Here is a 25,481-nt window from a genome sequence, read left to right on the forward strand (position 1 = left end):
TCAAAGCACAAAGGGTCCACGACTAGGATGGGGGTGGGGAACCAATATCAAGGCGCCAAAGAGCTCTCACGCGTCGGGGCCCTGAATGTGCGCGTGAATGTGCGCTGCGTTGCCTGGAGGGCGAGTCGTTTCTTTTTGCTTTGGTTTGTATTCTTCATTTTAACAATGATGGGGGTGGCGGGGCTAAAGGGAAGGGGAGGGGCGGTGACGCCGTCCGGTTTTCCCGAAAGCCTGGGTCCTCAGCTGGTCCGCTGTGGGGCTGGTTCACACTGAGGCAGTGGGATTTGAAGACCAGGGCTTGAGCGAAAACCTCCGGAAGAGCTCGTGACAGAGAACAGTGCTTTTGAGGTGCAGAGGGAGCAGAGAGACTCCCGTCTCGCAGGACGGTTCAAAGTGAGATTGGACTGAACTTTTGGTGTCAGCGGTGGGAGTTGCGGCTCATGGTGGAGTGGGGGCGAGAAGAGGTGGAGCTGCAGTTGACCGGGGGCGCGGGACTGTTGAGAGCGGGTGGGGCGTGCGGCTGGAATCCAGACTGGCCCCAGAAAGGCGGGGCTTCTAGTGAAGGTAGGAGGGGCTTCCTCAGAAGGGCGGAGCTTGGGGATTCCGGCCACCGGGAGATGGGGCTTACAATGACAGCATGCCCACCTCTCCTGGTCTGGCCGTGGCCGCAGGAAGGCGGAGGGCCCCGAAGGCAGGGCAGCCTTCTGGTCTGAGGGGGCACCAGGCTTCTGACGACAGCGGGCGGAGCTAGCGCCGACAGGGGGCGTGGCCGCTGTGAGAGCGGAGAAGGCGGGGCTTCTGACGGAGGGCGGGGCCTATGTTGACAGGGGGGCGGGGCAGCTCCCTACCTCCAGCGGCTCGTCTATGTCGGATAGTGGCCGGGGTTGGATCCCACGGGAGCTACAGGGTCCCGGCGTGGGCAGGCTGGAGCAGCGCGGGGTTGGGGCGCGCGAAGGGCCCCGCCTCTGCCGACTCACTCCCCTCCCCTCCGCCCAAGTCGGCTGCTGGGGCGCGAGTCTCTCCTGGCACCCTACCCCGGGTCCCCACGCTCGGCTTGGCCGTCGAGCTCCGAGGCCCGTGTGCGGGCCCGCGGAGTGGTTCCGGGTTTAGGGTTCACAGGTCAGAGTTGACTCCCTGAAAAGTGCAGCCGGTTTGAAATGCAAGATGGCGGCGGCGGGGCGCTGAGAGGCGCGGCGGCCCCTGCAGGTAGCTGCGCGAGCCGGCTCCGCGACGAGCCGGCCCTGATGCCTGGGTCTGCGAGTGGGAAGGGAGCGCGGAGCCTGCGGCCCGTCGGCAAAGAGAAGAGGCGCGGGGACCAACCGGAGGAGGGCAGTCCCGGGGCAGAACCCCGGGGCAGAGCCCGCCCGCGGCAGCGGGTAGCGGGGCGGCCCGGGCGCGGGGCGTCCGAGGGGGAGGGACCGGGCCTGCCCCGGGCGGGGAGCTGCGGCGGAGGGACAGACCCACAGCTCCTTCGCGCTTCGGTTCCTGCAGCGTGGAAGGAGCTTGGGGGCTGGGGCGCTGGGAAGGAAAAATCTCAGCCCCTTCCTTAAGAGCGGTCTGAGCAACTTGGGGTTGTTGAGGAGAGTGAGGACGCGGGCAGTTTTGCGGAAACCGGGGTAGGGGTTTCAGGAGCGCTGCCCTCGGGGGCGTGTGGCCACCTCGTGGGGACGCAGCCTCCCTGAAAGTAAGGAGATTCTCTTGCTGGATCTGAGCGCACTGGCTTTGGGGTGGGAGCCCCAGGAGACCCTTGGGAGGAAGGCTGTGCACCCATTTCGGAGCCAGGCCGCGCCCCCACTTCGGAGAGGACTCCGAGCTGAGTCCTTAAAAACTATATCACCTTTTGAGGAAACCCTGGGATTTAGGAGAGAAGTTAATTAAAGAGGATGGAAATGCCATCTATCCCTATCAGCCGGTGTGTGAGGGGAAGGGGTACTGACCCAGAGGAGTCTTTCAAGCTTTGGGGCCTAAAGGAAACGACCTGGTGATTCCTAGAGGGGGCTCCAAGGGCTGGGAAGGGGTCTAATGGCAGGAAAGTAGAGCCTGGCAGATCCCCATGTCTGTACACCAAAGTTCCGAGTGAAAGGGGATTTGAAAGTCTTTGTTTCAGTGTTTCCCCCCTCTTCTTCCCTTCATTGGGTCGCGGTAAGGAAAGAGCAACAAGCCCAGAGAAGGAAAAGATTCCGTTTGGTGTGTTTGGCTTAGTTTAGTGAGTGATCAAACCTCTGGGATGGCATCAGCGAGACCCAGGGCGGGGGGATTAGGAAAGGAGAACGGGAATTGTAGAACAGGAATGCAGGGAAGAGGTTGGGTAGAGCAGGACTTCCACAGCACGTTTCTGTCATCACCCCAGCTTTCTAAAAAAAAGAAAGAAGAAAGAAAGATGAGAAGAGCTTAACGTTAAAAGAAAAATGTGAAAAAGGCTAACTGATAGGGAACTTGCGATGTGATTAAGTTGGGATTCCATGTAACTTGAAAAATTCTCTTGGAGGGCAATAGGATGGGGGGGAGGAAAATCACAAGATGGAAATATACAGTAGTTCACAGTTAGGATGAAGCAGCTTCTCCTCAGGAATAGTGACTGTTTTGGACTGGTGTGTGTGTGTGTGTGTGTGTGTGTGTGTGTGTGTGTGTGTGTATGTGTATGTGTAGGGGGTAAGTGTACCTTTACATTTGTTGGTGCTGGTCATTATTTGTCTTTGTCTAAAAGCTTTCAGTTTTGTTATATGGTGCTACATGAATTATCTTTGTGAAAAATTGCCCTCAAAAAGTCATTTGTTTTAAACCTGGTAGTGAAAATTTAAAAGTTGGTTTTAACGGGGATATTGGCACTAGTATATTCATAGATTATTTTAATTTCTAAAGTAGCAATTCTGACTCCTGATCTTAAGCAAAAGAAATTAGAGTGCTGCCAATGACAATAAAGCAGTAACACGACGTAAAAGAAAGGCTTTCATGGTATTTTTTCCTTAGTTTTTCTCTCTTTCCTCTAAGCATTTTCAGGTTATGCAGACTAATTTTAGGCAAATAAAATGTCTAACCTTGGATCCTTTCAATATAAAAATGATTGCATCAATGATTATTTTTGTCAAAGACCTCTTCACATGCTTTATTTAACAGTCATAATTAAAATGAGAAGAAAAAAAAAAGCAAGACCTGGGTAACTGATGATAGAGTTATGATTCATACAGATTCCTTGAGCCATTCTTGTATTTTCAAAAGAGCATTAATGTCTTTAATGGAAATATTTTAAAGATACAGTTCAAGTATAAACTAGCTCAGAGCTTCGCATTTGGAACATTAGTATATATGTGTGCAGTTCTTTGGTTTCCCCTAAGTGCATGTAACTCTAGTTTTATATTCAATTCTGAGAAGATTAGACTGGGTGAACCAGAGAGGCATTGATGCCAGATGGTTTGAAAATATGGTAAGGCTGAAAACATAAATGTGCCTGTTGGTAGATACTCATTAGTAGATTTATTCCCCTTATAGCTGAGTTTATTATTTCACTGAATTCGGAGGGTGGGTCATGAATGAGGTAGCAGTGATTTCACCTTTAATGATACTTGTAAATTCTGTTTTTCAATAAATGTGAATAATATTTTACAGTTATTAATGAAATCAATAGCATATGTGTGGTGGTAAATCTTGCAGATTTTCTCCTTTTTATATTTCACATTAAATTGAAAAGGTGATGGTATGATATATTACATATTTTCTTTCTTAGGTTGAGCACAAAATGTGATATTTGGACTTAGCTTGCCATAAATTATGGCTTAATACTTAAAGTGCTTTTAAAATAATGAAATTGATCACATATGTAGTTGAGGAAGTAACCTTTTTATTTATGTTGCAGCATTATGAATTTGGGCTCAAAAGACCATTATTTTAATTTTAACAGTGTTGAAAGTTAAATACCTAAGCTAGTTTTTAATCTAGTACAGTCAATGCAGTCATTCAGAGAGCTGTCTAGAATTAACTATTGTACTGCTCATGGTAATAACCCATAGTGCATACTTTAAGACATCTGTTTATTCATTTATATCATGGTAAGCATGTTTAATCTGAAGTCTAAATTTTGTAACATAAAATCCTTTTAAATAATACTATGTATAACATCAAAGTAATTCATATTTATTTTAGAAAACTGATACTACCCTTTGAATAACAGCCAATGTTTCTGTAATATCACTGAAATATTTTATCATATTTTTGTTGCTCTGATATATCTGTAGTTGTGAGTAACCATATTTGCATGATGAAGTTGGTGATTTAGATTACTAGTCAGAATATTAATTTCAGTTAGCATTTTGGAGATATGCATTTTATACAATTTATTTTAAAAGTAAATATTAATATGTAATTTTTTACCAGTTTTTGGTCTTTTTTAAAAATTTTTTAGTTGTCAATGGATTTTTATTTTATTTATTTATATGCTATCCTGAAAATTGAATCCAGTGCCTCACAAATGCTAGGCAAGTGCTTTTCCACTGACCCCAGCCCCCAGTTTTTGGTTTTGAAAGATACTTAATCTTGGCATCTCCTATGATCAGTATTTCATAAGGAACTTAAAAGGCACAAAGATATGTGTGCACGTGCACACACGTAAAGCTATACAATAGATGTATATATATCTTTGGCCTACGCAAATACAATGATAAACTTTGGAAAAGTATACATAAGCAATTTCAGAATGAAATTTATTTAAGGGAGTCAATTGAATAAATCTTTTTTTTTTTTTTTTTTTTTTTGGCAGTACTAAGGATTGAACCTAGGGGTGCTCTACCACTGAAATTAACATCTTCAGTTCTTTTTATTTTTTGAGACAAGGTCTCACTAAGTTGCTGAGGCTGACCTCAAACTTGTAATCCTCCTGCCTCAGCCTCTCAAATTGCTGGGATTATAGGCATATGCCACCACGCCTGACTGAATAAGTCATTTTTAATGCAGGATTTTCATGAAGTTTTTAGATTTTTTTTTTTTTTTTTTTGGGTGCTGGGGATTGAACCCAGGGCCTTGTGCTTACAAGGCAAGCACTCTACCAACTGAGCTATCTCCCCAGCCCCAAGTTTTTAGATTTTTTTTTTTTTTTTTTTGGGTGCTGGGGATCGAACCCAGGGCCTTGTGCTTACAAGGTAAGCACTCTACTGACTGAGCTATCCCCCCAGCCCCAAGTTTTTAGATTTTTAAAAAATATTTTATCTAACAAAATTAAAATATTGTCTGTAGCCATGTCATATGCATTTATCATTTTAAATAAAATAACTGTCATTTTGATAATTTCAATTTTCTCCTTCCTAACGTCTTTCCCATTTTTGGTTGTTGTGAGAAATGAAAAGAGATTGGGGATTTGATATTTCTGAGCACTTCATTCAGAATTATATTTTTCTTCTATTCCAATCTCTTCCCTTTTACAGCTCAATATTGTCAAATAGAAGTTTGTTATAACTTCACTGGGCAGGGGCTATATTTGGGAGTATGAGGGTTGATGAGAAAACAATTTCTCTTCATTACTATAAGATTATTTATATCAGATATTTGTTTTGAGAAATACCTCTTAAAATGTTTCAAAATTATTCATTTTGAAGCTAAGGTCAAATAAAGTGTTGTGTGTGTGTGTGAGAGAGAGAGAAAGAGAGAGAGATTTTAAATTATCATTGATTTTTTTTTTTTTTTGTGGTTGTAGATGGACAGCCTTTATTTTATTTGTTTATTTTTATGTGGTGCTGAGGATCAAACACATATGCCAGGCACGCACTCTGCCACTGAGCTACAGCCCCAGCCCCCAAATTATCATTGATTAACGTCTACCTGTTAAAGCCAACTTGTTCCAGCATTTTTTAATATGTTCAAAGGTATGAAGTGGAAAATAAAATGTATTGGTTGATATTTACCCAGATTTTTAAAATATTTTACAGTTTGTCAACATCTGGCAAATTTTAAACAGACTTCCTTTGTTATATAACTTGAAGTTAAAACCTTAAATAAAATCAAAAAATTTAACACTTTGTTTTTTTTTCTTACTAAGTACCAGGGAATATTCTAAAAACTTTATGTGTGTTATTTCTTTCAATCCTCATAACACAGCTCTGTTAACTAAGTACTATTATTTGCCCCATTTTATAAATGAGAAGACTGGGCACAGATGGGTTAAGTCACTTTTCTAAAGCTACACAGCTAGTAAGTGACAGAGCTGGTATTTGAACCCAGTCTGTTCCAGAGCCCAGGCACTTGGTTTTTTCTTTGTAATCTATTATATAACATATATGGTTGATATGAGCCCTTAATTTTTAAAAATCTACTCATGCTATATTTAAAAAAAAATTTTGAATTAGAAATGTTCTAAAGTAATAGTATTTAATTCAGAAGTATCAAAGAACTCATTCGTTCTCTGGTTGCTTTGCACCTTTACACATCTTGGAAGCTCTTAAGAGACTCTGGGTCCACAAAACATCTTGCATTTACTGTGTGATTTAAGAATGGATTGAAATAGGTTACTAATTTCCTACAATATTAATAATTCATTTCAGAAAATAACCTCTCCTCTTTGGCAGCTGTTTCCCATCTTCTTTTCTAGTCCACATCCTGTATAGATGGATGGCTAAGGAGCTACTGAGTAAGGAGAAACCAGGAAATGAAATTGTAGAATCCCAGGCTAGGAGATAACAAGATGCTCCACTGGGCCTAGCAGGAAAATGCTCTTGCTTTTCATGAAAAGCTTAAACTTTAATTCAAAAGTATTTTACTAGACAAAGCTTTGCCGTATTTACATTATTTCTTGACTCAGTAGGACTCTTCATAAATTTGTATATAATGTTAGCAGGAATCAAAAGATAAGCTACTTTAGGAAAAGTGATTTACAGAGTATCTGTACTTCAAGAACTGTAAAAATGCTTTGACCCTTGAAAGCACTATTGCTTGTTATTCTTGTAGGGGAAGCAAGTATAGTTTTTATTAAATTGTCCTGATTGGTTTAACTACTCTAGGTACTATACAAAACATTTTTTTGATATTAATCAGAATTTTCAGAGAAAGATTTCCAGGGTTTTTTTTTTAAACATTTTTAGTTGAAGATGGACACAATACCTTTATTGTATTTATTCCTTTTTTTTTTTTTTGTGATGCTGAGAATCAAACCCAGTGCCTCACACATGCCAGGCAAGTGCTCTACCACTGAGCCACAACCCCAGCCCTCCAGTTTTTTTGATTATACAGTACCAGTGCTTCACAACACAGTGATTATAATGCCATTTGGTGGTAACTTTCTAGTAAAAACTAAATGATTAAACACTAGCCATTTCTTTAGACTTATGTTAGGGTAAAGGAGCACTAATATATTCAAGTCATTGTTGGCTTGTGTTGCCAGATTAATATTCTTCTCATTCCAGTTAATACATATTTAGGATACAGATATCCTAACTTAGGTATATGTGAAAACAAACGTCCACCTACTCCCAATTCTTCCTTTTGCTAAGTTGTCTTTCATAACCTTTATGTACTAATCTTAAAGAATTCCCAATTTCAGCATCTCAATTTTAGCATTAAAGATTGCATCTCTTCACATTTTGAAATGTTATGGAACTAGTCTGTTACTTGGCAGTTCTGTATAAGTAAAACTTTTTAATGTGTAGTTTCCTATCAGTTTTTGGGTTGGCATTTAGATGTTTTTTAAATTTTTTAGGTTTTTTTTTTTTCTTCACAAAATTGAATTTATTTTTAGGTGGTCACAGTGGTGCACACCTGTAATCACAGTAACTTGGCAGACTGAAGCCGGAGGATTGCAAGTTTGAGGGCAGCCTCTGTAACTTAGTGAGACCTTCTCTCAAATATAAAATAAAAAGAGGTGGGGATGTAGCTCAGTGGTAAAGCATTTCTGTGTTCAATCCCCAGTACCACTTTCAAAAATTGCATTTATTTTTAAAAAGTCATAGCATAAACTGTAGAATTTCCTAAGAGTAGGATCATGTTTAGAATAATAAGATGATAATTTTATTTTATAGGAGAAGACTGATAACTACTTTGGACCTATTGGTAATGATGGCCTGAGCTACACACCTAATTTGAAGGGTTACCCTTCCCTTTCAAAGAACAGGATGCTGAGGAAGCTATGGCAAGTATGTGTTTAATTGTTTGGTGATGGTAAAACTCAGATGCCAGCTTACTTACTTTACGTTCCATGATACATATTTGACTGACATTTAAAAGCTTTTCTTTTTTTTTTTTTGGGTGCTGGGGATCGAACTCAGGGCCTTGTGCTTACAAGGCAAGCACTCTACCGACTGAGCTATCTCCCCAGCCCCCTTAAAAGCTTTTCTTAAAAAACTTATACGTAATACTTTTTTAAAATATGTGCTTTCATACCTTGACTGCTTTAATTCCAAAGGAAACAGTATCACACTTCTTAATAAATCTTACATGCATATTTATAATTGATTTTTCAATTAATATTTGCCAAAATCAGCAGTGCATCAGACATTGTTCCAGGTACTGTGATAACAAAAGTAAATAAGACAAATGAACATCATGGGGGCAATACCTTTAGTTTGGGGAAATTGATCTAGAGATTTTACTGTTTTCTTCCTTCTATCCAAAAAAGGTTTGGAGGTTTTTTTTGTTTGTTTGTTTTTTGTACTGGGGATCTAACCCAGGGGTGTTTGCCACTGAGCTGCATCCCTAGTCCTTTTTATTTTTTTATTTTGAAACAGTCTTACTGAGTTGCTGAGGGTCTCATTAAGTTGCTGAAGCTGACCTCAAATTTGAGATCCTCCTGTCTAAGCCTCCCAAGTCCTACTGTGCCCAGCTACAAGAACAATTTCTAAAAATATATTTTAAATGTAAAGGCTATTAGAAATAGTTCATTATAGCTATGAAATTTATACTAACATTTTATTAATCATATCAATATTTTAGTATTGGACTGTGATATATGACTATAAGTATAGTCAAATACATATCATATATTTTATCTATTAAATTCATATGCTATTTAAGTTATATACTGTTTGAAATATTTATATTTTAGTACAGTTATTTTAAATGATTCCATAAAGTATTAGGAAAGATTCAATAACCACTAATGTGATAATCACTTACATTTTTTAAAAAATTAATAAAGTTCATACAAGTTGATATTGCCAATCCTAATCATTACTTTCTTTCAAAGTGTTTTTAAAAGTTGAATGAATATATCCTCAGTGAAGTAGGTAGTAGTTTCCTTGTTTTATAAATAGGGACTACAGTGGATGAGAGGGACTACAGTGGATGGTTTTTCAGTCTCTCAAAGATAATCTCTCTTGGAACTGAGAATAGCATTCTTGTGTTGGACTGGCTGTGAAAGATGAAATACACCTCCTTCAGAAAAGTAGGGAAATTTCTTCTCAGAAAAAAATTACTTTTGAGTTATTCTCACAAACTATTAACAATCTAGAAGATGTCATAGCAGTGCTAGTTTATATACCATTCTCAGTGTATTATGTGCCTACGTACATTACAGCAGAGCTAAGAAAATTAGGATGTTAGTGTCCTAGAACCTCTCAAAAATATTTTGCTCCTCAGATATGGGATCAGAGCTTGCCTGGAGAAATCTTTCAATTTTGGATTCTTCTTTTCATCTTTAGTATCATTTCTTAGGTAGACAAAAATAGATAGAAAAGAATTTCTTAACCCTTCAGCATTAATTAGCATTAACAAAGGAATCCTCTGAAAATAGATTATCTTTGACCACAGTTTCTTAGAAGGTTGCACTTTTATTACATACATTCCTGACTCTATATTAACTTTGCTTTTTTAAAAAAATTAATGTTTTTTATTCTTCCATATTCACTTTGATACTTGATTCTTTATTGTCTTGTTCATTTTTTATCAATTTTCTCAAGACTTATTTCTTAGGTGATGATTATAGATACCAGTGATCTTTAAAAACATTGGTATGGGTACAATATGTTGCCAAATTCCTAATTTAATATTTAAAAGAACTTGAATATTATTTTTAAATATATCAAATTTTAAATGTGAAATGCCTTATGTGTGGAAAGTCTACCTTATCTTTCTCTCTGTCTCTAAACACAGGGGTTACCCTTTATTTTATTTTGACCACATTATTCTTTGTTCCTACTTTATTTCAGGCATTCTGTGATTTCCGTAGATTGCTAACTTTTAGTTTGAATACAAACATGTGATAATAAGTATTTTCAGCTGGCTAAACAGAACTCTGACTCAGAGAAAGAAGTGAAACTAAATGGAATACAAAGCCTAAGAATTCTCAGGGAATATATATGAATGCAGATTCCTAAGAATTCTCAATCTGTGTATTTGTACTCTGTTAGAACTGTTTTTGTTTAGTTGATGCTAGGTCAAAACTAACACAAACCTTAAAAAACTATAGTACCTTCTAAAATTTTCTTATTTGACCCAGAATTGGTGTAGAAAACAAAGTTTGTTTTCACTCACATAAAATCTTACTAAAATAACATGCTTTTGTGACTAACTAGGCCAACATGCTGTTATCCATTAATCATTTAATTTAAAGCACAAGACAGCCAATAAAGAAAGAAAAGCTAACAAATTCAGAGAAGTTATGGCTACTTAATTATACATTTTTTAGACATTTTTTAGTATTAAGTAGAATTTAAAACATCTACTAGCTTTTTTTGGTAATGTATTACTTTGAGACCTTACTTTTTTTTTTTTTTTTTTTTTTTTTTTTGGGTGCTGGGGATCGAACTCAGGGCCTTGTGCTTACAAGGCAAGCACTCTACGAGACCTTACTTTTTAATCTTTTAAAAAAGGTAATAGAACACCACTAAAGTATAGTTTTCTCATGGGACAGAGAAGTAATGATTCAATGTACAAATTTGTATATGCTGTCTTTATACGAACTATGTCCTTTTCTTCTGATTTCACTGCAGGAATAATTCTTTGAATGTTTTTAATCTCCCTTGTTTCACTCTTAGTCCACAAATTTAGATATATACTGTTCATACATAAAACTGATTTATTACAAGCAAGTTTTAGATGTTAGCAAATGTTTTTTGAATGTCATTGGAATTTGTAGAATGCTGACTATTTTAGTGAACAGAATGCATTAGATCAGAGGATATTTTACTATTCTAATGACTTAGGTAATTTTTATCAGGAAGGATTTTAACGTTGAAAATAATCTGTAAAGCAAACACGGTTGTTTTTAATTCCTTCGTAAATAAGTGTTTATGAAATAAAATGCATATTGTAATACACAGGATGTATATATATTGTTTTCATTTTTTTTCCGGCAGATATTGTTGTGGCTCTAATATGTACTTTGTTGGGCCCTAGGGATATAATGGAAAGCCAAACAGAGATTCTTCTGACCATAAAATAACTTGTATGAGAATTGGCAGAATTTTGATACTATGATGAACAAATTTTGTTTTCATTAAGTCCTTTTCTGTAGAAAAACTTTGTTGTAATTATTTTGATGAGATCAGAATCACGAGTTGATTAAGGAGCATCCTCCCCTCAGGCGAAGAGCCAGGATGCGGATGGATGCCTAGAAATTGGCTTAGCCAGGTTCACAACCTAGAGGATCTGGGTGATTTTGAGGGTTCTTAGAATCAGCCTGACTCCTTGCGTGTGAAACGGCTCCTCCAAAAAATATCTGGAATATACTGAATACTATGCATACTGAGCAATTCCTGCCCCTGGTGGAAAAATTTTCATGCAACACATGGTTTTTGCCTTAAAAATAGAAAGGAAACTTTGTTTCCAGCAAATGACCATAGGAATGTGTTAGTCCATTTGCAATTTTAAGGCCTTGTATTTTTGTTATATTTTATAACAAAGTAGTGTTATAACATTAAAGAAATTGTGTAAATGTCACACATAAAAGTTCTAACCATAAATTCATGAAAAATTTTACTTTCTATAAAATTTCACTCATCTAGTCTTTGTCCACATACATATTTCTTCCCAGTTATAATAAGTAACACAAAAATTTTGAAAAAGTTTAGTTAATTTGAAAAAGTTTACTTAAATATTTTTCCACCTTTTGGTTATCATTTTAAATAGTAACAAAATCAGTAGTATAACAATTGGTTTAATTAAAAATTTTTAATGTATTTCTCCATGGAAAGGTTAACTGAAAACAGTTTTCAGAAGTAATTGTATTTACAGTGGCTGGATGCATTTATATGATACGTTTTGTTGTGTTTTAATTGCAAAGTCACCTAACTACTCAGTTGTGCAACTGACCTCTAACCCCTTTTTTACAGGTAAATAGTGCAAGGTCCCCCAAATTGATTTTGAGCCCTGTTTTTAGTTGACCTTCAAATAATGAGATGCCTGTCAGCTAATGGTGATCTCGGTATGGCAGTTTTCCTGTCCTGGCCCCATTGCACTTTAATGAAAAAGAGATTAATTGGAAGAACATCATAGAAATTCTTATTCTGTATTTTTTCTGCTTTTTCATTCAATTTGTGTGACTTGTCAGCTGATTAAATTGCTTTTTTTTTAGAAAAAGAAAGTGACAAAGTGTATAATATTTAATAGTTCGTATTTTTATTCTGCCAAAATAATTTTTCAAAGATTGACGATAACATTAATTAGACATATACTGTGCATCAGAATGGGTGAAGGAAGCATTCTTACTTGTGTAGCCTCTGGGCAAGATAACACTCTTCCTGTTTCCCTTAAGGAAGCCTTCTCTTCTGGTTTTCTAGAAGCCTCCTGTGATGTGCTGCTTCTCCCTCTGGTTGCATTGATCATAGTTATTCTAAGTAATTGTTTTCTACCTATCTTCCTGGCTCCCCTGCTAGTACTTGACAGCAATCTGTCTTGATCACCACTGCCTCCCTAGTGCCTGGCACATGGTTGACATTCAACAAGTTATTGTTTAATGAATTTGTTAAAGAATTTTGGTTTCATAGCTGAGGAATCTCAGGTTCAAACTGAGTAACTTTTCCAGATAGCTTCAGAAGGAACTCTAACACCTGTGGTTTTACCCTATACCACAATGCCTCTATGAATTAATTACTTTGGACCTGGGTTTCTTCTTCCACAAAATAGGCTAATTTACTAACGTCCTTGTTTCCTCAAAAACTATGACTTTATAATAAGAACCCTGAATATTCCTTTTTCTCTCTTTGGTCTATTTTTAAACTGTGTGTATTATGCAGAATTGAGCCATTGGGCCAAATCTTGCAGCTCTTTTGGGAATATCGCATTTCCTTTAGGAGTGTACTAACTAATACTCTGATTCTGGTTTTGTTAGCAAAGTCATGGAGAACTTGAAGGTAGGTCATGGTGAGAAAAAGTTTAGAAGAGGAAAGAAGAGTATTTTTTTGGTCTATGTGGTTGGATACAGAAGTAACCAGATGTTGAGACAATCTGAAATACCCGCGATAACCAGGATTTTAGTCTTATCCGTTACTGGGAAGTTTTTTTTTTTTTTGGGGGGGGGGTTCTGGGGATCAAACCCAGGGCCTTGTGCTTACAAGGCAAGCACTCTACTGACTGAGCTATCTCCCCAGCCCCAGTTTTTTTTTTTTTTTTAAAGAAAACCTCTCTTAAGTAACTTTATTTAAAACGACTGTATTGCCAAGACCAGTATTTTCAGAGGAAAAAAAAAAGCACAATTCTGGATATGTATTGCTAAGTCATATTATAATATATGAGTATTTTATGCTTTTCATGACTTTAGCAAAAAATTAAACTTTAAAAATTTATGTCTGCTTAAATTTTTATCAACTGAGCAATCTGAATTAGTGAACTAGCAGGAGGAGAAATAAAAGTAATAATTTGGTAGCATATTACTATTTACATGCTAGATAAAATATAAGAGAAAACCCTGAGAGCTAGAAAAACAAAAGAATAAAGTAGTCTGGGTTGTTGCAATTTTCCTGTGTCTTTTATTTCTGCTGGTTACTTTATTCTACCCTGAGGCCCTGGCCTGCCTCCTCCAATGAAGGGCACATTCAGTTCACTCTACATTTGTTTTAAAATTCCATTAAAATTTTTAATAGTAGCAGGATTTTGTATGGAATTTATGTAGTGTCTTGAAAGTATGTAAGTTTTTAAGGCATCCTTTTAAACACATCATGGAACCCGTCAGAGATGTAAGTGGAGATTGTGGGATCCGTAGGTCTCAGGGAGTAGTTTAGCCTCTACCTTCTCTAACCAGATACCTACTCTTTTGTTTTGGAGTTCTTTGTGGCTGGTGCTTCTCATAGCATTTTATTCGAAGGTCTCCCTTGCTTAAAACAAAGTTATGAAACTATCACCTACAGGTAGTTTCAGAAGAAAGCCCTTTATCTTCTTTTTTGTGTGGTGGGGAGGTGCTAGGGATTGAATCCAAATCACTGAGCTACATCCTCAGTCCTTTTTTATTATTTATTTTAAGACAGGGTATCACTAAGGTGCTTAAGTCCTCATTAAGTCACTGAGGCTGGTCTCAAACTTGCAATCCTCCTGCCTCAGCCTCCAGAGCTACTGAGGTTATAGGCGTATGCCACCGGCAGGTGCTCAGCAGCCCTCTATCTTGCTGTTAGCATACCCCAAATAAATACACTGTGTCTCTGATTCCAGGAGAATGAGTCAAGATAGCTAACTCTCCTGCCTTTCAGCAGTTTTTCTTTGCTGTCCACATTGTGAATGCTGCTCATTTATTCTTCTTCTATCTATTTAGAACTATTTGGGGAATTCTCTTTCTTTCTTTCTTTTCTTTCCCTTCCTCCCTCCCTCCCTCCTTCCCTCCCTCCCTCCCTCCCTCCCTTCCTTCCTTCCTTCCTTCCTTCCTTCCTTCCTTCCTTCCTTCTTTCCTTCCTTCCTTCCCTCTTTCTTTCGTGTTAGGGATTGAACTCAGGGGCACTAGACCACTGACCCCAGTCCTGTTTTGTATTTTATTGAGAGACAGTGTCTCATTAAATTGCTTAGCACCTCCGGGTTGCTGAGGCTGGCTTTGAACTCATGATTTTCTTGCCTCAGCCTTTGGGGTTGCTCGGATTATAGGCATGTGCCACAACAACTGGCAAAATTCCCTATTTCTAATATCAAATAATGATCAAACAGATGTATTGATACTTAAAAAAAATACTGATGGCCTCAGAAGATGACACTAGCTTAGTTTATAACATTTAGTTATAAATAGTTTTATATTTCTTTATAATCTTTTAGAAATCAAAGGAATTTTGTAGGGAAAAAAGTAAGACACCTTTAATCCCTTTAAGGGATTTGGACTTTAAATACCATTAGTATTACTAAGCTGAGCACTCTTTGTTTTGTAATTTGGGAAATCAGGGAATAAGGGACATTTAGTCCAACTCTCCCATCTGCTGCTTGAATTCATCGAATGGATATGTAGTCTGTGCTTGAGTAATTCCAGTGTGGGGGAGCTCGCCACCTTCAAATCCAGGCATTTTCTCTTTGTACAGCCATTTCCTAAAAATGTGTCTTCTGGGCTGGGGTTGTAGCTCAGTAGTAGAGTGCTTGCCTAGCATGTGCAAGGTACTGGGTTCGATCCTCAGCACTGCATATGAATAAATTAAAAAATAAAGGTTCATCAACAACTAAAAAACTTTTTTTAAAGATGTATTTCCCTTTACTGAGTCTGTATATCTTCTCATAGGGGCCTACGTTTTGCTTTATAATCTTTTAAGCAAACTTCTGGTGTTTTTTTTTTTCGTTTGTTTGTTTGTTTTGTTTTTTAACTATTGGGATTGAACCCAGTTGCGCTGTACACTGAGCTGCATCCCCAGCTCTTTTTAAATTTTTTGTTTTGAGAATGGGTTTCAGTAAGTTGCTGAGACACTTGTGATCCCACTGCCTCAGACTCCCCAGTTGCTAGAATTACAGGCGGGCAATATCACGTTCAGCTAGCAAACTCTTTTTTCTTTACTTTGTCTGTGATAGGGATGGTGCTAGTAAATGAAGAGTCTAAATTGCAGTGGTGACTACAGGAGACCTCTTACTCATTTTATACATTATCTTTTGGTTTAGATTCAGAGACATGTAAACTTTAATTTAGCATCTAATTTTTATTTGAAATATTTTGATTGCAAAATTTATTAAAATGAATCTGTATGAGTATAATTAATATTTCCTTGATGATTCGAGCTCAGTATTGTGAATGTTAGCCCCTGTTCTCTATGGCGATACCCTCAGGCCCTGTTGAGTTTTTTTTGCAGGATTATTTTCCTATACATATTAATTCAAATTAATTAACATTTAGTGATTACCTACTTGAGTACAGACTTCTTGTGTGCACTGGAGATGCAAATATGAATGAAATGTCAACCAAAATAGCTCAGCTTGGAATGTGTTATACTGAAGATATAAGGGTCCTTTGCTTAAAGGGAAAGCACAGGGAATGAGATAGACCAAATTATGCTGTGTACAGGTACAAATAAATCACACTGAAGCCTACTATTATGTATAATTCACCAGTAAAAATATTTTTAAAAAGAACTGCTATTCCAAGCTCTTTTAGCATAGAATATGTTGGCTGCTTCTGAGCACTGAACACAGAATGAAAAAAGAAAAACAAAGCTCCTTTGCTTGTTTGCTCAATCTAGAGTTTTGGAGACTTTGTTTTATCGCAAAAAGGAATGGGATACAATAAGTATAATAGGAAGACCACAGATACAGATGGGGAGTGGGAACAGAAGTGTAACGTTGCCTCTGCTATAATGTGGTAAGTGGTAGACTAGAAAAATCCACAGGGGAGGAAATGGGACCCAGTGAAGAGAAAAGGTAACCTGTGGTACAGACAGAGAGATCATCATATCAAGTACACAAACAAGTGTCCTAACATCAGGAATGGCATGGACAAAGGTCTGAAAGTGTATTGAGTGTCCCTGGAATGGCAGTCATTTCTGGTGTGTGGAAAGCATAAGGAATTGGAAGAAGGAGGAAGATGGCAAGAGATGAGGCAGAAAAACAAAGTTGGGGCCACGGGGAAGGGAATTGTGTGCCTTAAGGGGCACCAACTTTATTCTTCCAGCTTTGAAGAATAATAATAAATAATAAATCCTGATAGCATTTTATAGAAGGAATAAGAGTAATTGTTTATGACCTCTCCCTGATTTTTTCCCTGGCCTCCTTAATCTCATTTTCTCTGAATCACCTTATTAAAAAAAACCCTGTTCCTCATGATAGGTAGATTCACAGCCTTTGGAACAGGAGTCCCCTGTGTTTCCCCTTTGCTAGCAAAACATAAACCTTCTTTTCTTTCTTCTCAAAAAAAAAAAAAAAGAATTGTTTATGAAACTTTGATCATTCATCTTTCATTGTTATCATTTTTTTCCATATGTGAACTTGCTTTTCGGCTAATGAGACCTGTAGGAAAAAGAGGATGTAACTGATGGATGTAATGATTATTTTTGAGTATCTGTGACTGCATTTTACAGTTCTGGGTTCGTTTTTTGCTGCACTGAGAATTGAACCCAGGGAATTTCGTACACTAGGCAAGCACTCTACCACTGAGCTACACCCTCAGCCATACCTTGTTAAGAGATTGTCATTTTACACTGATAACAGCATGTTTGCCAAAGCAGGTCCATTCTTCCTTCCTTTATAATATCTAGCTGGCTATACGATCCAAATAAAAAAGCTTGGATCTGATAAATACAATATATAACCTTCAGTGAGTTGGCTTGGAGGGATCTATTTTCATCCTTAGAGGACTTTTTTTTCCCTATTCTTATCTTATTCTAGATCTTTCTAATTGAGCTATGCAGCAACATAAGTAAAATATAACTAATTTGCTTAAAAGATCATAGTCACTCATTTTAAATTTATTTTAATGTAGGTGATTGGAGTTGTGCTTCAAAAATTTCAGCAGTTCAGCGGTATTTTATCTGCCAACAATAAGCTCTTTACTTGATTGCATCATGAAAAAGCTGCTAATGAGACTTGTTGAGCACAAAAGTGGACTTGCAGAACCAAAAGCCATTGTTTTCAAATGAAGGATCCTAAACAGTTTTAAGCCTCAATGCTGTTCAATCACTGAAATTTTCCCTGTCACATCAGCATGGCAAGCAGGCGAAAATCAACAGTACCTTGCATGGTCCTTGCCAGTGAACAAGATCCAGACCTTGAGTTAATATCAGATTTGGATGAAGGTCCTCCTGTACTTACACCCATAGAAAACACCAGAGCAGAGAGTATCTCAAGTGATGAAGAAGTTCACGAATCTGTGGATTCTGACAATCAGCAAAATAAAAAAGTTGAAGGTGGCTATGAATGTAAATATTGTACTTTTCAAACTCCAGATCTAAATATGTTTACTTTCCATGTGGATTCAGAACATCCCAATGTAGTGCTAAATTCATCCTATGTTTGTGTTGAATGCAACTTTCTTACCAAAAGGTATGATGCACTTTCTGAACATAATCTGAAATATCACCCAGGAGAAGAGAATTTCAAGTTGACTATGGTGAAACGTAATAACCAGACAATCTTTGAGCAAACAATAAATGATCTGACTTTTGATGGTAGTTTTGTTAAAGAGGAGAATGCAGAGCAAGCAGAATCCATAGAAGTTTCTTCTTCAGGAATCTCTATCAGTAAAACTCCTATCATGAAAATGATGAAAAATAAAGTAGAAAACAAACGGATCACAGTCCATCATAACTCAACTGAGGACATTCCTGAAGAGAAAGAGAATGAAATCAAGCCAGACCGTGAAGAAAATGTGGAAAATGCAAATTCTTCAGCTCCAGAATCCAATACAAGTACTTCTGTTGTAAACAGAATGCACCCTAATACTGCCAGCACAGTAGTGACCCCTGCGGCTGTTCTTCCTGGACTAGCACAGGTAATAACCGCAGTATCCGCTCAGCAGAACTCTAACTTGATTCCCAAAGTCTTAATCCCTGTTAGTAGCATTCCCACCTACAATGCTGCGTTGGATAACAATCCCCTTTTACTTAACACCTACAACAAATTCCCTTATCCAACAATGTCAGAAATTACAGTTCTTTCTGCTCAAGCAAAATATACAGAGGAACAGATCAAGATATGGTTTTCAGCCCAACGTCTTAAACATGGTGTTAGTTGGACTCCTGAGGAAGTAGAGGAGGCAAGAAGGAAACAATTCAACGGGACAGTACATACTGTCCCTCAGACCATAACTGTCATTCCTACACACATTTCCACGGGGAGTAATGGTTTACCATCTATTTTACAGACATGCCAAATAGTTGGTCAGCCAGGTCTGGTTCTCACTCAAGTAGCCGGAACAAACACCTTGCCAGTAACAGCACCTATAGCCTTGACCGTGGCAGGGGTTCCAAACCAAACAAATGTACAGAAAAGTCAGGGGCCTGCTGCTCAGCCTGTTGCAGAAACGAAGCCAGCAACAGCAGCAGTTCCCCCTTCTCAAAATGTCAAACATGAAGCTGCACTGGTGAACCCTGATTCATTTGGCATTCGAGCAAAAAAGACTAAGGAGCAACTGGCAGAATTAAAAGTTAGCTACCTTAAAAATCAATTTCCCCATGACTCTGAAATTATCAGACTCATGAAAATAACGGGCCTGACAAAAGGTGAGATTAAAAAATGGTTTAGTGACACAAGGTACAACCAGAGAAATTCAAAGAGTAATCAGTGCTTACATCTCAACAATGATTCCGCTACCACTATCATTATAGACTCCAGTGACGAAACCACAGAATCCCCAACTGTGGTTACTTCACAGCATAAGCCATCCTGGAATCCTTTTCCTGACTTCACTCCCCAGAAGTTTAAAGAGAAAACTGCAGAGCAACTTCGTGTCCTTCAGGCAAGTTTTCTCAACAGCTCCATACTCACAGATGAAGAATTGAATAGGTTAAGAGCGCAAACCAAACTTACCAGAAGGGAAATTGATGCATGGTTTACAGAGAAGAAGAAATCAAAAGCTTTAAAGGAGGAGAAACTAGAAGTAGATGAAAGTAATGCAGGTAGTTCCAAAGAAGAAGCTGGAGAAACTTCTCCTGGAGATGAATCTGCCCCACCTAAATCGGGGAGTACAGGCAAGATTTGCAAAAAGACACCTGAGCAGCTGCACATGCTTAAAAGCGCATTTGTCAGAACACAGTGGCCATCGCCAGAAGAGTATGACAAATTGGCTGAAGAAAGTGGGCTTGCTAGGACAGATATAGTTAGTTGGTTTGGGGATACCCGTTATGCTTGGAAGAATGGAAACTTGAAATGGTACTACTACTATCAAAGTGCCAATTCGAGCAGTATGAATGGTCTGTCCCTTAGGAAAAGAGGGAGAGGGAGACCCAAAGGACGGGGACGAGGAAGACCTCGTGGACGGCCTAGGGGAGGCAAAAGAATTAACAACTGGGACAGGGCACCATCACTCATAAAATTTAAAACTGGAACTGCAATACTTAAGGATTATTACCTGAAGCACAAGTTTCTTAATGAGCAAGACCTTGATGAACTTGTCAACAGATCACATATGGGCTATGAGCAGGTCAGAGAGTGGTTTGCAGAAAGACAAAGAAGATCTGAGTTAGGTATAGAATTATTTGAAGAAAATGAGGAGGAAGATGAAGTCATTGATGATCAGGAAGAGGATGAAGAAGAAACAGATGATAGTGATACTTGGGAACCCCCACGACACGTGAAGAGGAAGCTTTCTAAATCGGATGACTGAAATGTAAGTTTTTAACCTGATTATATATCCATCAGCCACCTGCATTTCTAACAATCATCTTGTTGTATCAGTCATCTTCACTTTTGATAATTTTTTCGAAAACACTTTTTTTTCCCTAATAAGACTCGGTACTACTAATAGAGTCAAAATATGGATGATTAACGTGTACTCGGTACTACTAATAGAGTCAAAATATGGATGATTAACGTGTAGTTAGATTATTATGATTATCATGTAGAATTTAATGTTGCTTTACTTACTTATTTTTTGTACAAAATGTTTTTAAGTTTCTTTCCGAGGAAAGATACCCATTCTGTAAGACCAGGGGAGGTGGGAATTCACACACACACACACACACACACACACACACTAAAGATAATGAAAATGCTTTTCTTGCAACCCTTCCTTCACTAAAACCTGATTTCTTCCTTCCTTCCTTCCTTTCTCTCTTTTTCTTTTTTTGGCTATTTAAAGAAATAATTTAAAATCTAAAACTAAAAAGACGGGGGGAAATATACCAAAGGGAAAACTCACCATAGGAGTAAGGAATACTCAGTTTTAGGAAACTAAATAAAAATGAATATTTTTTTTTTTACTTGTCATCATATTGCTCTCAAACTTTAGTAGATTTTTAGCTAGAGTTTAAAGTGCTTTCTATATTAAAATCATTCAGTTTTTTTTTTTTTTTTTTTTTTTTTTGTACTGGGGATTGAACCCAGGGACACTTTACCACTGAGGTACATCTCCAGCCTTTTTTTAATTCTTTATTTTTTTGAGACAGGGTCTCACTTAATTGCTGACACTAGTCTTGAACTTGTGATCCTCAGCCACCCAACTTGCTGGGATTACAGGCATGTGCCACCACACCCAACTTCCAATATCTTTTTCTATTAAAAGCCAAAGTTCTGTTCTAGACTTTATATACATTTTATGTCTGCCTAGGTGGCATGTTTTTGAAAACTGTGATATAAATTATTTCTGTTTTAGAGATCAAAAGGCAAATAACATACTTGATATTATATTAAGTCAGTCATTTAAAATATCTTTTTATATTTTTACATAAAACTATTACCAGCACAAGTACTGTGTTTGGTTAAAATATATATCTTTATAGTCTTAAAAGTACAAATAAATATGGATTAAATTTGAAAGATTTTGACTTGTTCCTTATCTTCATTCTTTATCAATTAGAATTAATTAAAAATTTGCAGTTATTATGAATCAGTTACCTGATTTGGAGTTAGGACTTCAATTCTCACTACTTTTGCAATTCAACAACATGAATTTATTATTTTCTGTTCTCTGTTTTAGAGTGTTACAGTACAAAAGTGCACTGTTTTCAGAAAATACTGTAGTTGTCATGAAATGTCTGTCTGTAGTACAATTAGCATCTCCTATCAGGAATCACTGCAGTGTTCTCAAAAAGTAAGGGAGGAAATGAGACATAGACATTATTGTATATATAAGCATGCTTGTTTCTGTAATTTTTTACATTCCTAACCCAGCCTTTACTTTTATGCCTTCTTACTTTCTCCCTCTTTCTCTTAATTTCCTTAATTTTCCCATATTTTCTTCCTGGTTTTTGTTTATTTTTGCAATTATGTATAGAGACCTTAGTACGTGCTAGGTATAATTCTTATTGCTTAGCAATCCTTTTTCAAGTTTTATTTTCATTAACATTTTTTAAGGCAGAAAAGCAAAGGAACAGAGAATGTTATAATTTTAAGAAGCGGTACAAATCTCATTCTAGGGTAGAGAGCATAATGTCATCATTTTAAGTCACCAGCTCAAGAATTTTGTTTAGCTTTGCCCTGAAGCGCAGCCCTCCAGTTCCTCCTGTTGGAAAGCTTCAGGACAGGCTTTGTTCTGACCTAGATGCATAAAATATTTTTAACAGTCATTTTTTTTTTATTGCTAAACAGAAGAATGCACACTCAGCCAAGATTAAATCAACAAATTTGTTGCTGCTGTGAATTGTTGTTGCAGCCTCTGCAGCAACTTCCTGGGGAGTTGCAATCTTCTAAAAATAATGTGAACTTTTGTGTATGATTTACTTTAACCATACTTTAAATGTGTATGGATAATTCTTAGGTTATATATTAACACTGGTATTATGGTCAGAAGATTTGCATAAAGCTAGTTTTAAAAAATTGTATTGTAACTTTGATATGTGCACTTTTGTGGTATATATAGAAGAATGCCTTTCTTTTTAAATACACAAAAGTCTACAATTATAAAACATTAATTTGGTTTATTGTTTTAATAAAATAATTTTTCATTTATAAAAGAATTCACTAAAGGTTTCCTGTAAGAAGTTATTTCTTAGCTGGGTGTGGTGGTGCATGCCTGTGACCCTGGCTACTCTGGAGACTGAGGCAGGAAGACAGCCAGGTTTGAGGCCAGCCTGCACAACTAACTGAACAAAACCCTGTCTTAAAATGATAAGGGCTAGAAGGCTGGGTTTGTAGCTCAGTGGTGGAGCATTTGTCTAACGCGTATAAGGCACTGGGTTTGAGCCTCAGCACCACATAAAAATAAATAAATAAAATAAAGGTATTGTGTCCATCTACAACTAAAAAAAATATTTTTAAAAAAAGGGTTGGAGATATAGCTCAGATATAGTAGAATGTTCCTTGGTTTACTCTTTAGCACCATACACACGCACAGTAATACAGTTATTGCATTTAAATATGGTTCAATTTACAAAAAAAGTTAACCAAACTCTTTCAAAATAGTTTTTGCAAAAAGTGGATTACATATATAACTTTTGCATATGCCAGCTTTGTATATAAACAGAAAAAATACAGGTCTTTATATTTCACAGTTTGTTTATTATCGATACTGACAATTAAATATATACTTCCTACTAATAATTTTTAATAAATGATTAGAGAGAGGTGATAATGTCTATAAGCAAATCTGGCATATAAAGAGTATAGACAAGGTATAGGGTATTGTATGATATGTGTGTAGTAAGTGAGTTCAGTTTACAGAGGATATATTTTCATGGTTAATAGTAATTTTGATCTAAAAGTAGTAAAATTAAAGTATGGTTTTCCTTAAAGTTTCAGTTTTTTTGTTTTTCTTTTATAGCTGCTTCAAATGTTAAAGGAGAAGCAGTTCTTCAACTCAAGATGTCTGGTTTACTGTGAAGGGGCCCAATCTTTGATGACACTGAAAATGTTTTGGGGCTCTCAAAAAACAGGATCCAATATCCAAAAGAAATGGAACTTAATGTTGTGCCAAAGTTAAACTACTGCAGTTGGTGGAAGTTCTGCAATGTAAATAGAACACTAATGCTGACTTGTAAAAATTCAGATTTTAATACAGTACATTTTTATTCTGATATGATGGAGACATTCTGAATCTTGAACTTTCTGAGGGAGTTTAATGACCACTAGAGCGTGTCCTCATATTTAGTCCAGCTTACTACTACTGTGTCTGGTAAGATGGGCTGTGCTGCCTGTATTCTTTGATATGTGACTAAGCTTATAGCTTTGAGTGACCAAACATTTTACAGAGTAAAAATTGTTAGCAATGGGAAAACAAAAAACCAAACCCGATTTATTTTGTGTCTTATTTATCAGGCCCTGTGCCAAGATTAAAAGTTGTACATGGGCTTATACAATTTCAAGTGTAAAACTAGCCTATATACACATGTTGAAATAGTAATATTTTATGGTATCACTGGCCCTTAATGATCAGATCCTTACTTAAACATACTCAAGAACCATGATCTCTACTTGTAATATTTCTGTTACTTTTTCCATTAGAAGCCGATTTGCTTTTTATTAAATGGAAGATAATACTGAAGAAGGAAAAGAAACTGGTAAGAAGTTGACTAGGGTGAAACTCTAAAATAAGTGTTGTACCAAAAAATGTGAAAAAGAACATGTAGTAAAATATATGTAGTGTTTTCTTACAATCATGTGGGAATCAGAAATGTTCATACGAATGTCAGATCAGAATTTTCATTATCTTTCAGTGAAATTCTACCTTGTGTAACAATTTCAATGACTTGAGAAAAAATTCTGAACTGATCCTAATGAGTTAAAAGTTAGCTTTTCACTTATGAATTGTGGGAGTGTTAACTATTAACTCTTTGTCATACCAGGAGACTGAAAGTTCATACTAATTTATAAACTTTGTAAAGGTCGGTGCTGTTCATTCATGTTGAGGACCCTTTCTTTTGTGACCATAGGACCATTTTTCAAAATGTGCTTTCTTCATAGAAGAAATGTTCAGTTTAATTAGCTTTGGATTTTAAAGTGTTTTTCTGAATAATCACATGTAGTGGGCTTGGCCAGTTTATTTTATCTAATTTAATGAATAATAATATTAAGCTCTTGGTTAAATGTTTGTCAGCTAATGGGAATGTTATGAAAAAGCCTTGAATATGCATGCTGCTTTCATTTTTATAAACTTTTTATTTTTTAACTATAGCTTTATTAGTAATTCCAAAATGCTGCAATTTAGCTGATTTCTTCGCTCAGACAGCTGGCTTTGTGGGTGGTTTTTTTCATACTACTGTTAACATTTTTTAAAAAGAAGCAATGTAAAGACTGTAACAATTGAATGCACTAAACTGTTTTTCTTTAACATGTTTAGAAACTTCTTAAAGCACTCTGTATTATAATGATTAAATTGCTCCTTTTTTTAAACCATTGCTAATGTGGTCTGAGTTTTGTTTGACAGTAATTTTAATGTTTTCAAAATTTGAAATGTCTAGTATTGGAAATGAAGCCTTTGAATATATTTATATTATGTTTCCCTTGCAATATGTTAACTCTGTATAGTTGTAAATAACTATTAATAAAATTTTCCCATCTCTTTTATAGGCTTGATAAAATTCTGCTCTGATGTT

The 25,481-nt window shown here is 37.0% G+C and overlaps 1 protein-coding gene across 3 annotated transcripts; it reads left to right on the top strand.

Moving 5' to 3' along the window:
- Positions 1–859: 859 nt before the first annotated feature.
- On the top strand, positions 860–25,283 carry Zhx1 (zinc fingers and homeoboxes 1). Of its 3 annotated transcripts, none has more exons than XM_047520013.1 (4): positions 860–1,206; positions 7,998–8,111; positions 17,777–20,620; positions 23,711–25,283. In XM_047520013.1, exon 3 carries the CDS (start codon positions 17,999–18,001, stop codon positions 20,615–20,617), a length of 2,619 nt encoding a protein of 872 aa, XP_047375969.1. In that variant the 5' UTR covers positions 860–1,206; positions 7,998–8,111; positions 17,777–17,998; the 3' UTR covers positions 20,618–20,620; positions 23,711–25,283. The 3 variants fall into 3 exon arrangements, with proteins under 3 accessions (XP_047375969.1, XP_047375983.1, XP_047375978.1); XM_047520022.1 differs by lacking the exon at positions 860–1,206 and adding an exon at positions 5,684–5,852; XM_047520027.1 differs by lacking the exon at positions 7,998–8,111.
- Positions 25,284–25,481: the final 198 nt, after the last annotated feature.

This window comes from Sciurus carolinensis, chromosome 1 (assembly GCF_902686445.1).
Source record: "Sciurus carolinensis chromosome 1, mSciCar1.2, whole genome shotgun sequence".
In the NCBI taxonomy this organism is placed as follows: domain Eukaryota; kingdom Metazoa; phylum Chordata; class Mammalia; order Rodentia; family Sciuridae; genus Sciurus; species Sciurus carolinensis.

What these genes read in the sequence shown, in the direction of transcription:
- Zhx1 (XM_047520013.1), top strand. Translation starts at nt 17,999, where the DNA reads ATGGCAAGCAGGCGAAAATCAACAGTACCTTGCATGGTCCTTGCCAGT.